The sequence below is a fragment of the Thunnus thynnus genome, chromosome 21, assembly GCF_963924715.1.
Source record: "Thunnus thynnus chromosome 21, fThuThy2.1, whole genome shotgun sequence".
Taxonomy (NCBI): Eukaryota; Metazoa; Chordata; class Actinopteri; order Scombriformes; family Scombridae; genus Thunnus; species Thunnus thynnus.
This window is the reverse complement of record NC_089537.1, coordinates 19747699-19763963: the sequence shown is the minus strand read 5'-3', so window position 1 is coordinate 19763963 and position 16265 is coordinate 19747699. Positions and strand designations below refer to the sequence as shown.

The 16265-nt window shown below is 39.0% G+C and overlaps 1 protein-coding gene across 1 annotated transcript in view; it reads right to left on the bottom strand.

The window, feature by feature from the left end:
* The window catches only part of prkdc (protein kinase, DNA-activated, catalytic subunit), a 35921-nt gene extending 20039 nt beyond the window's left edge, over positions 1–15882 (bottom strand). Inside the window, exons 1-38 of the mRNA XM_067577760.1 lie at positions 15567–15882; positions 13925–14001; positions 13729–13833; positions 13348–13422; positions 12991–13099; positions 12767–12879; positions 11937–12036; positions 11748–11803; positions 11299–11329; positions 11061–11218; positions 10694–10840; positions 10342–10506; positions 9964–10132; positions 9666–9715; positions 9439–9558; positions 8952–9101; positions 8540–8649; positions 8051–8210; positions 7806–7892; positions 7561–7680; positions 7038–7197; positions 6805–6914; positions 6187–6274; positions 5888–6051; positions 5623–5775; positions 5194–5301; positions 4729–4955; positions 4541–4635; positions 4307–4409; positions 3817–3950; positions 3314–3544; positions 2938–3164; positions 2645–2853; positions 2054–2186; positions 1591–1749; positions 1138–1341; positions 412–600; positions 79–183 (exon numbers count right to left, since the gene is read on the bottom strand). Coding sequence (XP_067433861.1) covers positions 79–183; positions 412–600; positions 1138–1341; positions 1591–1749; positions 2054–2186; positions 2645–2853; positions 2938–3164; positions 3314–3544; positions 3817–3950; positions 4307–4409; positions 4541–4635; positions 4729–4955; positions 5194–5301; positions 5623–5775; positions 5888–6051; positions 6187–6274; positions 6805–6914; positions 7038–7197; positions 7561–7680; positions 7806–7892; positions 8051–8210; positions 8540–8649; positions 8952–9101; positions 9439–9558; positions 9666–9715; positions 9964–10132; positions 10342–10506; positions 10694–10840; positions 11061–11218; positions 11299–11329; positions 11748–11803; positions 11937–12036; positions 12767–12879; positions 12991–13099; positions 13348–13422; positions 13729–13833; positions 13925–14001; positions 15567–15717 — 5052 coding nt within the window. The 5' untranslated portion in view covers positions 15718–15882. The remainder of the gene's footprint in view (positions 1–78; positions 184–411; positions 601–1137; positions 1342–1590; positions 1750–2053; positions 2187–2644; positions 2854–2937; positions 3165–3313; positions 3545–3816; positions 3951–4306; positions 4410–4540; positions 4636–4728; positions 4956–5193; positions 5302–5622; positions 5776–5887; positions 6052–6186; positions 6275–6804; positions 6915–7037; positions 7198–7560; positions 7681–7805; positions 7893–8050; positions 8211–8539; positions 8650–8951; positions 9102–9438; positions 9559–9665; positions 9716–9963; positions 10133–10341; positions 10507–10693; positions 10841–11060; positions 11219–11298; positions 11330–11747; positions 11804–11936; positions 12037–12766; positions 12880–12990; positions 13100–13347; positions 13423–13728; positions 13834–13924; positions 14002–15566) is intronic.
* Positions 15883–16265: the final 383 nt, after the last annotated feature.

Genomic DNA, 16265 nt, shown 5'->3' with positions numbered 1-16265 from the left:
TTAATAAGCAGCTCAAACAGAAAAAGTAAAGCTTGTGCAGTAATGTGAAGTAATCCGCTACACTGACTGTACCAATACCTTGAGATTCAGTGGCAGATTCTTGTCATCCAGCAGCATGGTGAAAGTGGAAAACACCTGTCTGAACGCTTCATGGCTGATATTGGAGCAGACAGAGGAGTCGATCTGATAAGAGAGGGAAAAAGCACATTAAAAAGAAATTACATTACTAGATATTAGAAAAACTGAAAGGTAAGCTACAGTATAACATGGAACTTGCGTTGGACTGCATTGTATTGTTTTTTTGGGACTGATCACATAAATGATGGGTGTTAATCCATTCATATAGACAACACCAACGTGGCAGTAAGAGTCATTTCGCTAGGAAACATGCAGTTGCTTGAACTCAAATACCTGTAGAAGCTTGGAGAGCAACAGGAGAGTGGCAGTTTTGCTCTCTGGAGTGGAAGAGTCTCTTTCCCACCATGACTGCAGACTATCCCATCTTCTTAGCACCTCTTTAACCAGCTGATGTCCCTGAGTCTTCCTCACAGAGCGCTCTCTGAAGCTGTGGTCCATCATGCCATTCAGCAACACACTCACCTGATGAAAAATTCAACAGCAAAAAATAAAAAATGAATCCTCCATTTCACATACAGAGAAACTGTTCTGCTTACAGCTGCATAGCCATGATGCACTGTATACTCTCAAGATCAATTCAAGCTTATAAATATTTACTTACCTTTACAAGAAATTACATCAGTATTGACACTGATACTAGCGGCTGCTGCATGCTCTGACACTACAGCACCTCACATCAACTATTACATGTCCTTACCCTAACAGAACACTTGCAGCGTATTATATTAAAGTGGTCTTTTTATTTAATGCATTTTGGTGAGATTGTACCATTGGTCAATTTACTCCAGACATCAAAACCCTGTGTGTAGGGTCTCATTATTCAGTGATTCATCATGTCTATCAACCCTGGCACAGCTGTCAGGCTTGAGAACATAATTCACTTTATAATGTATTTGTTTTGGGAATTTTTGCAGAAAGGTTTTGTGCAAAAACATGTACTAAAGCTAATTTACAAATGTGAAAGAAAGAGGAGAGAGAGCAGATGACAGGAGCAGCTACCATGCTGGGGTTCAGAGACGAGGCTTTCATTAGGCGTGGCACTGTGGTGTCCAGACTTCTCAGCAGCTCAGTGTTGATGGTCGTCTGGAAGAGGCTGTAGAAGTACTCGCCATGCGAGAAGCTCAGGAATTTATGGCTGTGACTTCCAGATATTGGGACAGAAAGCATGATGGTGTTCAACAACAAGTCCACCAGTTGTTCACTCTGTAGAGAAACAACAATGTACAACAGGAGGCAGCAAGTGGTGAAACAACACACACAACAAAAAGTTGCACTATATTCATCTGGTTCTTTTATTGGTTATTTTATTCTTTATTGTATGTTTTTACAGAGTGAAACTGTGTTTCACAGTTGTGTCTAGTACTGTATATCCCCTGCTTGCTACATTCCCCATAAGTAGTTTCAATTTCATCTGATTTTATCGAACTTAATCTAAAGAAAGGTAGCACTGACCTGTTGACTGAGAGAAAAGGCAAGCTGAAGCAGGTCATCTGCTAGCCTCCTGGTATTTATGTCCAAGGATGGAAGTGCCTTCCTGTCCTCACCTGGTGCTATGCCTTTATACACTGTCATCAGAAGCCGGGATCCAAGGGATGTGGTATAAACCGCATCCTTGCAATGAGAAAAACAAAAACACAAAAATTGTGGCAACTGCAGGAGGATATGCAATAAATACTACTAAGCACTCTTAAGAAAACACCACATATGACATACACACTTATACCAATAAATGCCATCAGTCCATAATGCACAATGCATTACTGAAATGTGTTTTTCAATATTTTAGTCTATTTTTTTTCTGTGAAATTTCAAGAATTAACTGAATGGTACACTGACGACTGAAACACAAATGGTATATTAGGGTTTTATTTGGGTTTATGTTCTATCACGTTGTAATCTATCCCAGACCAAATACCTGGCACTGCAGAATGGAGCTGAGGAAGCCGGCTTTGTGGATCTGTTTACAGGAAGACAGAACCATTTCCATCTGGTCATGGTGGGTCAGAGTGCTAGAATGGTAGAGGTCTACAGCACACAGCTCCTCTACACTAGAGGGGTCATTAAAGAAATAAAGAAATAAATGAATAAAACGATTAAGTGGCGTAGATAACGTAAATACAAAATCATGATGGTCTCATGGAATCAGAAGTAAAGCCTCAGATGATTTGTTACAACTGCTTTTTTGACATTTCATAACTATATTCATGGTTATCCACTTGGGTAGCTTTCTACTCAGGTCTGTTATCTCAATCCATGTTTCTATTTTTCTTTTTCTCTGAGCACAGGACACATGCAGATGGGAGGAGTGGATGATTGGTTGTAGAGGTTAGGACTGATCTGAAGCTGATGTCTCACTAGGGGTGTAAGCCTTCAATCCTTGGATCAATTAACTGATTCTAAATCATACAGACTCGACCAGATAATTTTACCTTTTTAAACGACAGACATTGTGTGTGGCCTCTCTTTTTCTCCAATAGTGAACCCAAAATTAAATAACTAAACTAACCTTTTACGTGAAATTCTTGTTCGCAAGCTGCTTTCGAGACGAGAGCAGTAAGGTGAGGCAAGCAGGGCCTTTAGCAAAGGAACACACACTTCTGGTAGATTCTTCATCACCTCCACATCTGCCATGTTGAAACCTACAGAGGATGGCTCACACACTACCATCGCAGTCAGCTCAAAAAAGACTGAGCCAAAGATATCTTGTTCCAGGAGCTGTGAATAAAGTAAGGAAATAGTGAACAAAAACCATTCAAAGAAAGAATAATGACTAGCTCTTTGCCTGTAATTCTGTGATACCTTCCAAAACTCCTGGTCTCCTTTGACAAGAATCATAGTGGCAAACTCCAGCAGGCGAACTATGATGGTGCACTTGTTGTAGTTGTACTGGTCCACCTCTCTTGGGCTGAAGTGAGAGGTCCTCTCACCAAGAGGAAAACAGCTCTCCGCTGCTGCCAGTTCGTGAGTTGCCAGCTCAGTCAAAAAGAAACTTGCGGCTTTCAGAAAGCTTGACTTGTCTTTGGAGCCTTGGAAATGAAGGAAAAAATATATTTACTGAGATCACTGCAGAGCCAACACAATGCCAGAGGAGCTTTCATGTTAGACATAAGAAAAGAGCCAATTGATACTAATTTAAAACTGAAACTCTGTCACCGCTTGCACAAATAGGACTCACTGAGCATGTGATGAGGCTTGATTATGTGTAAGTTGATGAAGGTATTGTAACAGTCCAGGGCAGCCAGAAGTAGGTCCATCCATTGTAGGGTGGCTCTCACACTGAAAGCACCCATCAGGTCCCTGAGAGTGGGCTGGGAGAGGAGACCTCCACCCTCAAATCTTGAGACCAGGTAATCCATGCCATGGTCCTTCAGCACGCCCTCCAACCACTGAGGCGGAGACCTCTTTTCTATATTCAGACACACACATTTTCACATGTATAACAAAAGTCATTTCAGTCACAGTAGCAGAAGTTAAGTAATAGCTTTTGGTTATGTCTATTTCTTCTAAAAAAGAGAGGTATACATTATTGTTGTCAAAATTAATGCATATTTTTAATTCAATTAAAAAAGGATGACATCAATGTTATTTTTATTTTTATAAACTGAACCTGTTGTTTTTTCCTTGATAATCTAATCAAGGCTAAGTTTGAAAGATGAAGTACTTAGTATGAGTGCTCACCTGGGAGGAGAGGAATAAACTCGTAGAAGAGTTCCATGCATTTGTGGCGACACTCAGTCTGAGGTCGGCCGCATTGTTCCAAAAGCCATGAAACAACATCTGACAGGCAGAGCTTTACATCGGGTGGAAAGCCCCTGATAGAAGAGAAAGAGGGCAAAAGATTATAATAGAAATGTATACACTTATTTATACATATAAATTAGAATGTCTTATCATTGCATAAACATTACTGCAAGTATAGCAATATGCTTCTTGTAAAAAAAAAAAAAAAGGAAGTGCATAAATACTAATATGTATCTATGCAATGTAATGTATAATATACACAATTCACCTGACCACTGAATTCATTTCAAAGCAACTGTATATCGCAATTTTGGGCAGATAAAGATAAAGATACAAGATCACACTAAGATTCACTTAGACTAAGGTATGGATACAAAAAAAAGATTTGCAAAAATCCAACAGGTATCTGTGTACACAGAGTACCAACCTTGGGATGCGTCTCTTAGCATTGTGCTGATTGAGACTGGGGGCCTTGTATTGGATGATTCTTTTCAGATGATCAATGGCACTGCGACATTGCTGCAATGAACCTGAGGATGTAAATCAAATGAGCTTCACACCAATTCTAAACACATACTTATTTTAAGAAAAGAGAACTCAATAATGATGGTATGAAAATCTGAGAACACTATCAATAAAGTCGAGGCGGAAGAAGAATTACCCATAGACCGCTCATCTGAGTGTGCAAGAGCCAGACTTTCTACAAATATGACAAGCACTTCAAAGACAAACTGCTCCACCAAGGAATTTTCCTCCCTGAAAAGACAAGTAGACAAATTGTCATAAACCAAAACATATCAAAAGATACAGCTTTTGTGGGTTGACAGAGAAGGAACAAAAGTAAGACACCTGAATAGTCTGTAGATACTATTGAAAGCTAAAGCAGCACCAAGTCTTTTGAACCCATTGGGGTGGAGAGCCAAGCTGTAGATACGCTTGAACAATGACTTCATGTTTGTGGGGCTCTTCTCTTGCTGCTTGGGGGTCGTTTGTTTGATTGACCATTTGACAAACTCTTCAATGCAGCGGCCACAGAAGTCTCGGAGAGTGCTGTCCATGGGATCAACCACACCGTCCTGAACAGGAAAAAAACATACACAAAAAAAAACATAAGACAACCAAATGAGGTAGAAAACTTATTTCCACTGTTTCCACAGAAAGTCTGAAAACTCAAATGCTCAAATAACATTTATTGACTAATGGGTCAATGACCTCCATTTCTGATAAACAATGTTACCTACAGTCTGGCTGAGCTTGTCTGGTGTTATCTTGTTTGAGGTTTGTTAAAGCATGTCATAGAATATGAACACTTACCAGAATGGCCTCTAGAACAGCTACTGTGTCTTGGCTCTCAAACTTCTTGTTGTTTGTGAACCAGTGAATCAGCTGCATAACCAGAGGCTCAAAGAGCTGTCTGGTTACCTGGCAAAGAAATTCAAATTCAGAAACAGTACTGTAGACTTCATCACCCACCTCCCACCCAAACACCTGTGTAAGATTAACCACGGGCAAAAAAATATTCTTTCTTCTTAGTTTGTTGGTAGTTATTTTGTAAAGGAGTAAGGAATTACACTACAGGAAAGGAAACTACATCCTTCTAAACTCCCATAAACTATACTACTATAACTGTAAAATGTCCAAATATTCTCTGATTTCTTCCTTCCAAATCCCATAATATTTAAGAACGTTTCATGCTTGGTGCTAACGGTATCTGGGGTGATAATCTTGTTGGAGTTCACATACCTGATCGACATCACAGGCCAGACGCAATAGTACAGGAAACAGCCTCTTGTGCAGCTTGTACATAGGTGGTAAACTATTCTCCCCCTCCACCATCTGAGCACTCTTCCCAATCATGTAGACCACCAAGCTGTGGAGCAGCTCACAAGCTGCTATCTGCATCAGTGAATTATTATAATCAGTTGTTTCAATGAATCACCAACAGGATTTTGCATCAAATCAATTTTGTGAACTGATGAAGGAAATTCTTTGATGTTAGATGACATACTTTGGTTTGTCTGTCACTTGTGGACAGAGCCAGCTCACTGATGCGAGGCAAAAATGGGTCAAGGTAGATGACGGGCTTCATATCGGTGAATGGCACAGCAAAGCTGAGCCTTTTCTCAGAATCCCAAGCGACAAAGGTCTTCATCATATCCTCTGATGAGACCACTGAATGACAAAACAGAGGGTCATGATCACCAAAAACAGCTAACTTTTCTATTAACAGTCATGTGTCTTGTTGGGATCGTGGCCAAAATGTGTAAAACAGAACAGGATGGCCGGTTTGTTTGTGTGAATCCTTACCAGTTACAAGGCTTCTGTTCAGCTTTCCTCCCAGGTGACCCAGCAACTTCACCACCCTGAGCCTCACCATAGCAAGAGGAGCATCTTCCTGCATTTAAATACATACTTTACTGTCCTAAGGAATGAAACTATCTCCGCTCCATGGAATGCAAAGACAGTCAATGAAAGTTAGAAAGTGTTGAGATACAGACTAACATGTTTTCGGCTTTGGTCTTTTCTTGGGATTTGTTGACCGAAAGAAAAATATAAAATAATCCCAGTGTCATCCTTTAATTTCAGATGATTTGAGCGCCAGTGAGGCCAGAGTAGAAAACAACACAAAACTTTTGTCACAAAACCTTCAAAATCCTCTTAAGGAGGCCTGTTATGCACCAGCATCATGAGGGAAAAGAATAATAATCAAAAGAGAGCCACAATGCATTACTGACAGTCAGTACTAAATTATTAAAGCATTAATAAACTTACAAAGCCCTATGCTTCAATTTTGTGAATCCTCACAAACCTTATTATTAATCTAAAACATAGACTGATCTATAAAACAAACAAGTGAAGCAAACTGAACAGAAAAATTGCTTCCAAAATACTGAAAGTTGTTTTCCCAGTTTACCCATTCATTACCATGACAAGCTGGTTGGATTTCTTCAAGAGCCTCGTCATCACTCGGTTGTATCCTTTGTCACTTCTCGAAGACATAGAAGACATCACCTCCCAGCTGCTCTCGTCTTTGTCTAAAGTCAACGACATCTGAATTAGACTTTTTGTGAATTTGGCTGATATCTCCATTTACTAAACCAAAAACAGATTATAGTTTAACAAAAACTGTCCATCAACTGACACTGTTAGAGGCTTACCGTTGTTGGAGGTGGTTTTCAGGTATCCATCCAGAAGAGGAAGGATGGTCTTGTAGCAGGGCTGCATAGTCTCCAGAGGGATGCAGGAGGACCAGTTCTCTAGAGCATCAAGGGCTGTGTTGGCCAAAGGAACGTGGCTCAGACCCAACTTCAGAGCAGCCTAGACGCCCAATTTTACACACATACACATACAAACAGTTTAAAATGTTAAAACTAAATCAGTGATTCCCAATTTTTTTCTGATGTACAACCACATCGTCAGATTAAATCAAGTACCCCTTCATCGTTGACCATTTTTAAAATACATTTCTATTCGATCAAATTACTTGAGATTCTCCACAATCCTTCAACGTAACCCCTGGAAACTGCACAAGTACCCCCTAAGGTACAAGTAGCCTTTGTTGGGAGTCATTGCACTTGACCAACTACTGTACATCCGCACATGACGTTTTGTTTTTAAGTTGCATTAAACTATTTTCATCTAGCCTACAAATACACAATGAAACAAATAGAAAAAACCCACCTCAAGAGCAGGACAGTACGCCTTGATGTCCAGAGCTACTATGTTGTGGTGCAGCGAGAGGACAAATGTCAAGCAGGATGCCAGCAGCTCATCTTTGTACTGCTTCATTCTCACACACACCTAGTGGGAAAGCATACGTCACTCACATCTCCTTCACAAGTTCTTCAGTAATGCTTTGTTTTTAGTTCATCACCCAAATATTCAAGTTTATGACATTCCCAGGAAATATTGTAAGGAGAAGATACCTCTTTTCCAAACTTTGAGAACAGGGAAAAACAAGCACTTTTCACCATGTCACTCTGAGGGGGAGCAGAGCTTCTCAGGCCAACTCCCTGTTGAAAAGCAGATTTTTATCATTTTTATAATACATTCAATGTGAGGAATGCACTGCATGACTACTTTTCAGCTCTGGAATGATCCTTTATCTTGCATTTCAGTCACAAAACAACAAATGAATGACAAAAATGCTTCGTACTATTGGAACTATTACCTGGTAGTACTTGATTTTCTTGGCAATTTTCATGGTGACAGAGAGCAGTTTGTAAAAACCACTGACGAGTGGATTTCGTATAGAATGGAGGATAAGTTCATGGCTTAGGGGGTACATCCAAGACTGAAAATACTCCACATGTTTACTCAGCAACAAGTCACTGCAGATGCAGAAAAAAGAGAAAGTGTTCACCTATGACACTGCTTTAAATGAGCTGTCAATGTGATAAAATACTGTATTGTTCAATTAAAATATGATAATTCTGAAGTCTGCAAGTTGAATTTAACCCTTTTTAAGAGCCTTATAATGTTGTGATGTTGATGGCAGTAAATTAAGGTGAAAATGAAAACAAGTGTCAATCTGTCAGACTTTAGATCAGACTTACTATGCCAGCTCATCACTAGAAGGACAAACAGTGTCACATACTGTATGTGAAGCATCCTACACAGCTCTGTTCATATTTTGCCACCTATGGGGAGTATCCATTACCTGCAAAAGTCAACCAGATTGATAAAAGCAGTGAAGTCTTTGATCTTATTGGGCAAAAGATGAACTGTGGGGTCAGAGGAGGGCAGGACATGGGCCACGTCATCTGGAGCCTGACAGACAAGAAGGCAGGTGCTATGAATTAGGTATGTTTAGACTGAAGCTGCCATTAGCAGTATTCAAAAACCTTAATATTTTCATGCCATCTAAAAGAATATTCTTACTCACAGTCAAAAAAGTAGGAATTTTACAACATGATCATAATGACTGAAATAATATCAATGTATCTTGTACACTAGCATATTAGATGGTGTATAGGACGTTGTGTTTGTTTGCTAGTCCTGTGCACCTGTCAACTACTTTTTCTGAATGTGAGTGAAACATTTAAAAGCGCGACCTGAGAGTGACACCTCACCTCCTCTCCTGGCGTGACTTTCTGCACAGACAAGTCCAATTTTTCCACAATACGAAGAATTGATTTCACCAGCTCATCATAAAGAAGACGACTCAAAGACACGAGCGCAGCGTTCTGACTTTCGAAAGCTCCGTCCAAAAACCCTGAGTCCTGCGGAGGATGACACAAATGTAACGAGGGCATTAAATAAAATGTAATAATTTAGAGGTTTTACATGTCTGATTTTCTACCCACAAAGACATGCTGTCTTTTACTTGTTCAACCAAAAACAATGAAACAATCTCTTGTGATATAATGTATGTAAATATTTACAATTACAAATATGACATCCTGCACAATTGTTATTATAATTGTAGGAAAATTTAAATTCACACATATTGGTAGTATTTTAAATATTACATTACTGAATTTATTATTAGTTAAATACTACATTATAAATTCTCTGCTTCTCAAAAATGTTGATGAAACTTTACTAACATAACTGTACCTTCAACCGATCACAGTCCAGCAGGCTTTTGAACAGGGCGAGGTAGTTCTGACTAGATGGAACTTTCCACTTTCCAACACGAACTTGGGAGGCCTCGGGATCATTTCTAGAGTCTTTGTCCTGAAAAAAGGACAGAAGTAAATGTGAAGCCTGTTTATTCTATCAGCACAATATAATACAAGGCTGTACATGTGCGTGAATTCCATTAATGAAAACATCTATCTGACCTCAGGGAGTATGAGGGGTTTTGAACAGACACGAATCAATCCCTGGTGCACTGAAAAAGAAGCATAAGTGGATTTTAGTTAAGGCCTGTATTGAAAGGTCACCTTCTTTAACACTGAATTCAAGTTTGCCATTTTCTTAGATGCCATTTCATTTCAGATGACAGAAAAAAAGGCATGCAAAACATTTTGAATCATCACACATCTTTCTGCTAAAGACAGTATCTGATGAAGGGTGTGCTTTTGTTGTAAAATATCTTGACCATTTGAAAACACAGAAAAATCCCAATGGCCAACGTACCCACAGAGCTAATGAAACTCCATAGTACAGGTCCTTTAGAGGCTATGGCCACCAGCACCTTAAGGATGGACCTGCAACAAGTGGTCTGCACTCTCTCACTGTACTGAGGGAAACTGTCGATCTGCACCACAAGGAGACGCTCCAGTAGTGGAGTATACACCTCTGGAATCTGAAATCATGGATGCAAAGCAGAGGTTACGATTAGGAAGTCATGAGGGTGAGACTAGGCAAAACATATACAGATGAGGCTGAAAACCTGTGAAGTGCTCCGTCTGAAATCTGGAATCTGTCTCAAGCTTCAAAGGTCGATTCAAGGTTTTGTTGTGATTCAACAGTTGGTCAAAGTGAATGACAAACTGTAACAGAACTAACTGTTACCTTGTCCAAGTGAATCAGGACACTCGCTATAGAGTCCAGGAAGCTGGGCAGCTGGTAATAGCTGTCGTCCTCCTCGTCAGACTCAGTCAGGTACATCTGTTTACACCGCTGGATCAGCTCTGTGTACATCAAGTCCACGTCTTGTGGGCAAACTTTCTTGCATGGCTACAGAGGAAAATAAATAATACTGTACATGAACAACAATGGGAACTGAAAGATTATATTTAAGATTGTCCGATGGATTACACAATAAACCAAATATGACTTTATATTTGTTCTTAAATGTTTTCTTAAGTACTGTATGTTTTGGCTTTTACAACTGCAATAAAAGCAAACATGGCAATAAACATACTGCTGCAAAGAATCCGTATCCTCGTATGGCGATGGATAGTTCTTTGTGTGTTGATTCCATGGTCTTAATGATGTTGCAGAACTTCTGCATGAAGAACTTCAACTTGCTTTTGTGCTCCTCAATATTTTCCGCCACCAGCATTGCAACCTGAAAATGATTGTAAAAATACATCAGTGGCGTTGGATTTCAGAAATATTTTGACTCTTGAACTCAGCTGGCATTATGACAAACATCCTGGAGCTGTGCCAAAAATAAAGAGGAGTGTATCAAAGGAAATTTAATTATATTCATACAGCTAACCGGTTAGTCTGGTTGTCTAGATCACATCTGTGTTTGTGTCTGTGCAGAAAAGTCTTTATGTGTTCACCTGTTTGAGGAAGGCTTCAAGTGCATAGTAACTTGTCTTCTTCATCTCAGCGTTGATGTGTCCACAGAGTTTAGACATGACATCAAACAAAGCTCTGTAGTGGTCCATGAGGCAGCTGCTGAACTGGGAAGCATGCCTGGCCAGTAATCTAAGCCCGGCTGTTCAAGAAACAGAGTCAAAGAGATATTAGTTCTCAGGAAGTTCCAAATTCATTTTGCTGTTAAAAGGGAAGCCTTACCATACGTGACAGCATAGCGACTCATTTCCATCTATAACAAAAATGGAAAAACAAGCAATTTTATGTGATATATTACACAGCAAAGCTTTGCATAAGCTTTATTGCTTGGTGTCTACAAAATCAAGAGTACTTCAGAACTTTCAAGTATGTTTTTTTTCCAATCAATTTCCACCTCGATTTTCCACTTTCCACTTTCTAATCAGTGCCTGAATTATGTTTCCATAGGCTATTTTTTCTCAGATTGCCATCTATGTCCAGTAACAGCCATCATAATATCTACAATAAACTGCAAACACCTACAGTGACAGTTTTTCATTCTCAGTGCAACTGATACATTTTAGTCAGAACCAAAAAAGTATTGAGTTTGGTTCCCCAGCCCCACACATCACTACACATCACATAGCAGAGGGTCACTGACATACTGTTGTGTTGCTTAAGCTCTCATTTACCTGGGGACTGATTGCCTTCAGGGCATACTGGAAAATTTCCTTGCATGTTGCTGGGTCTGCAGTTCAGAGACACACACTAGTTACGCACTCTTAGAAACAGAACTGATTTTTTTGTTGTAAACGGCTGTATAAATGTGGAATAAACAGATATTACAAAAATATGAACAGACGACACACACAAGCTCCCACCTTCTTCCATGGTTTTAGTGAAGTTGACCATCAGAGCAGTGATTCCTCTCAAACATCCCGCAACTACAAAAAGTTTCGGCTCCTTTGTCGAAGAGGTCATCTAAAACAAAAACATTAAAAAAAAAAACACAGCTGTAAAAACTTGTATGCCAATAACATAATAGTAACACAGAGCCCCAACATCAATGACCGTATCAGATTCACGAAAGCAAAAGTTGCCCTTCAATTTTTAAAGAAAGAAAACCTGTGAACTTTTCCAACAGATGCATATTGATGTAAAATAAATTTCACTCACATTTTACATCCCTACACATCCAAAAGTTAGTGGGTTTTTTTCTGGTGCAAGAAAAAGCTGATCGCAACACTTTCTAGTGAGAAGTACACCTCAGAAAATGCTTCCAAAATGTTATTTAGCAACAAATTCAAAATAATTTAAATATTTTTTGATCATATTTTTTGGCATTTTTTAAAGAAAATATGTATCATTGGTTATTATATATTAAATAAACTTTGTTGGTGTTGCTGTGATCATTAGCTGAGAGGATGGTGTGCATAGCTATGTTCTCTCCACACAAACAATGTATCACTGCTGACAAACTGTCAAACTGTGCATGTAACCAATAAGACTCAATGAAAACAAAGCAAATGAAAGCAAATGTGATTTCTTCAACCAAAAATATCTGCCTCAAGTGAACAAATGCTGCAATCAGAAAACAAAAACAATATCTGAAGAGGATAGTCGTTTTACCCAAACAGTTAGCACCACACACAATGGATCATGATTTTGTCTTTGTTTTTTCTGTTAACATTAAATCATATGTGAAACATACCTGTTCTTTTAGCTCCCCTAGAAAGGCTTTGTAGAGTTTGTCAGAGTTGTTGACCATCTCGCTGGGATGGACCTCTGCAAGGACTCCCAGCAACTCATAGATTTTGCCAAGGACTGTTGCAAAAGTAACACAAAAAAAGAATAAATTCTTCTGCAGTTTTTCAATGGCTGAATAAAGTAATTCTCCTTACAAACACTTGTTTACAGCATCAAAGGAAAACTTACCCGAATCTGGAAGTTTGCTCTTCTGACAAAGCTCGCTGTAAAATCTGTTGAACATGTCACAGATTCTGAAGTCTGCGGCCACAGTGGAAGCCTTTGTTGTTTGGAGAACCTAATGAGAGAGTTTAATAAGTATAAGGTATAACCAGCACGTACAACAGTGGTCAATCAAATATTTGTAATCCTGATATATCATAAGAATCCATATTCACAAATATACAACAGACTCAATACAATATCATAAGAATCGGCAAGCCTCTTACAATGGATTTCTTCTGTTGGTCTGAGTGCAGTTCATGTTGCTCGCCTTGCACATCGGCCTTATGTCTAAGAAAATACACCATATCCATAGAAACCAACCTTAATAAGAAGCTCCAGCACTGGAGTCCTACATTTTGCTACTTTGTCCTTTGTATACACAGCCATGCATGTGTCCTGCAAAGAGAATGGAAAGAAAAAACAACATAATGAATTTGTGGAATTACATGTATGAATGTAAAAGTTGGTTTTGATAGTGTGTGGTGCTATTGCATTGCCTTGTGTTATACGGAGGATCTCTAGTCTACCCTTCAGACATGGAAACTGATTTATTTAGACATAGAGGCTCCTTAGTGTCTATTTCAGGTTCAGTCAGACATTGGATAACATTAGTCTTTGTAAACAATCAATGTCTGGCAGGTCTCTATTCAGGAAAATTTTAAAAAGACAAACATTTAATCTACTTCTAAATGAAGAACTTACTCTTATGTCAATGGCGTAAGTCTTCTCCCAACCTTTGACTCTTGGAGAAACCCTGTCCAAAAACTTCTCCAAAAAACCCAAGATATCAACTCGGGTGTCGCGGAGCTGGAAAACATATACAGAACAGTATTTCTGTCAACATAACAACTTTTCAGTTTGCTACATTATTGTTTACATGATGTTGCTTAATACCAACCTCATCTGATGGGAGGGACTTTCTAAGGAAGCTGAGCAGTCCATAGTCTTTTGAGAACAATAAGGATGTCTGTAAAGCTTCAAGATGAAGATGCAAAGATTGAATCAAGTGGAAATGTTAATATTTGTTATTGAGTAATACTTAAAGGACATGCATCACATTACACAATAAAACCTGCACAATAAGAACACCATTGAATTTCCGATATGAACTATTATATCTGTACATTTTCAAAGCCTCCATTACTGAACATTATATCATGATAGTAAAAACACGATCATGTGTTACTAATGTATTATAACTTCACAGAAAATGATCTTGATCAGGGAAGTACATTGTCCAGAAAGTCATTAGTTATTAAAACACACTGTTATGATATCATAAAAGTAAAGGATATCCTTCTTATCAATAGCCAAATAACAATAAATGTGCCACCGTACTTCACAAATATACTCTGTGTGTGTGTGTGTGTGTGTGTGTGTGTGTGTGTGTGTGTGTGTGTGTGTGCGTGTGTCTGTTTGAGGACATGCAAAATTTAAATACTGATTTAGTTAGAATGACATGGGGTGGAGCTCTGGAGCTCAGGGCTCACTCTTAAAAATAGGTATGTTTAAGCCCATATACTGTATATGAAGAATAATCTTTGTCTAACTTGTTGACCTTTATAATCTGCCTGTATTGTCTTATATTTTATTGCTTTTTGTCCTCACTGTGGGACAAAACAGTTTCTAAACTGAGTCAGGCCCACAGCTGGTAAAGGTTCTACATTGCTGTGCTGCTTTTTTCCTGCTAAAAAATAAAATAAATGAAAATGAAACCCTTGTTTTAATCCTCTAGTGTCACCTAGAGTTTTTGATCCTGCAACACCTGATCTTTGGTTTTGACTGTTAACCCTCATCCTACCAACATATTTAACATACAAGGACTACCGCCTGAATAAAGAACCGAGAATAAACTACTGTAAGAAACAACCATCATAGCAAAATGTTAACTTATTTCTTCTCAAAAGATTATTAATTATGTGATTAATGTAATCTGAAACCCCCTCACCCGCCGACAATGTGTGATCCTTTAAATTAGGACCCATGGCAAACATGAACTCAATGAATAGTCACATCGATTAAAACTGCACAGGCGGAACTGGGTGTTTTTGACTGAGGTCCCCCAGGACCCCAATACATTGTTTTTTTTTAAAGCACTACTTAAAACAGAAAAGAATGACATAAAGTCATTAGAAACAAACTGATTGATAAAGTCATGAAAAATTGGCATGATAGAAGGATTAAGGTTAATAGCACAGACTTTCTACTGAGTGATGTTTATTAAACTCCTGCAGAGAACCAGGTGTTGTTTGTATTGTGGTCTCACTATCTGATACCGCCCACCACGGTGAATTTTGGCGGAAGACGCTGATATGATACCTGCAAACTAAACAAAGTTATTGACTTTATCGGTATAATTTCTGCAGGACGAACTGATTAGCGACTTGTAACAATTCAAAAAGCACCTTATCCTACAAGGTGTTTAACGCTCGTCAACAACAACAGCTGTATTAACATTAAATTGCCAGATTGTTAATGAACTTTGGCGCGAAGTCAGCGCACTGCCGTGAGAGTATTTGATATAGTCTGTATTGCCTTACCAAGTTCATTCTCAGTGGGTGCCAGTATGCACTCCTGTCCCAAATCACCGACTATATCGTGACATTTCAGAGCTGCAGCTCGGGTGTCTTCATCTGTGAGAGATTCGTGAAGTTTCAGAAGAAGTCCCTGAATCCCTCCGGAAGAAGACATACCTGCATCTCACAACCTAAACTAGCATTAGCATCACAAGCAGCATTACTTAATAAAAAGTACACAGCGAGAGAAACTGTTCTCTGAACTAATTCATCAACGGGCTGCAAATCCTGCAGGGCTCAGTCATTCAATCACAATCCACCAAACCCCTCAAGTCATCTCCTACGCCAATTTTTTTCCCTAGGATAGCAAAGTCATGGCCCGCCTACTTTGCCTCTGAGTACTCGTTACCTTCGTTGGTTGGATTGGTTAGGTTCACGGTGAAAACATCAGGGTAAGCCAATCAGAGGCATAGTAGGGCGGGTCATGATTTTGCCATCCTAGGAAAAAAAATATCGCGTCCCCTCATATTTCTTCTTCTGTGGATTTTTACAACTGGCATCCATGATGTTGCAGTACTGCCACCCTCAGGTTTCATTCTCCCTCGGTGTTCATTCATTTTTAAGCCGCCTTTCCAGTCCAGTAGTCCTAAAAAAAATAGATAATAATTTCCTCCCTTTAACACTCTCTCCACATTCTAATATACTTTTAATCTTGTCCTGTAC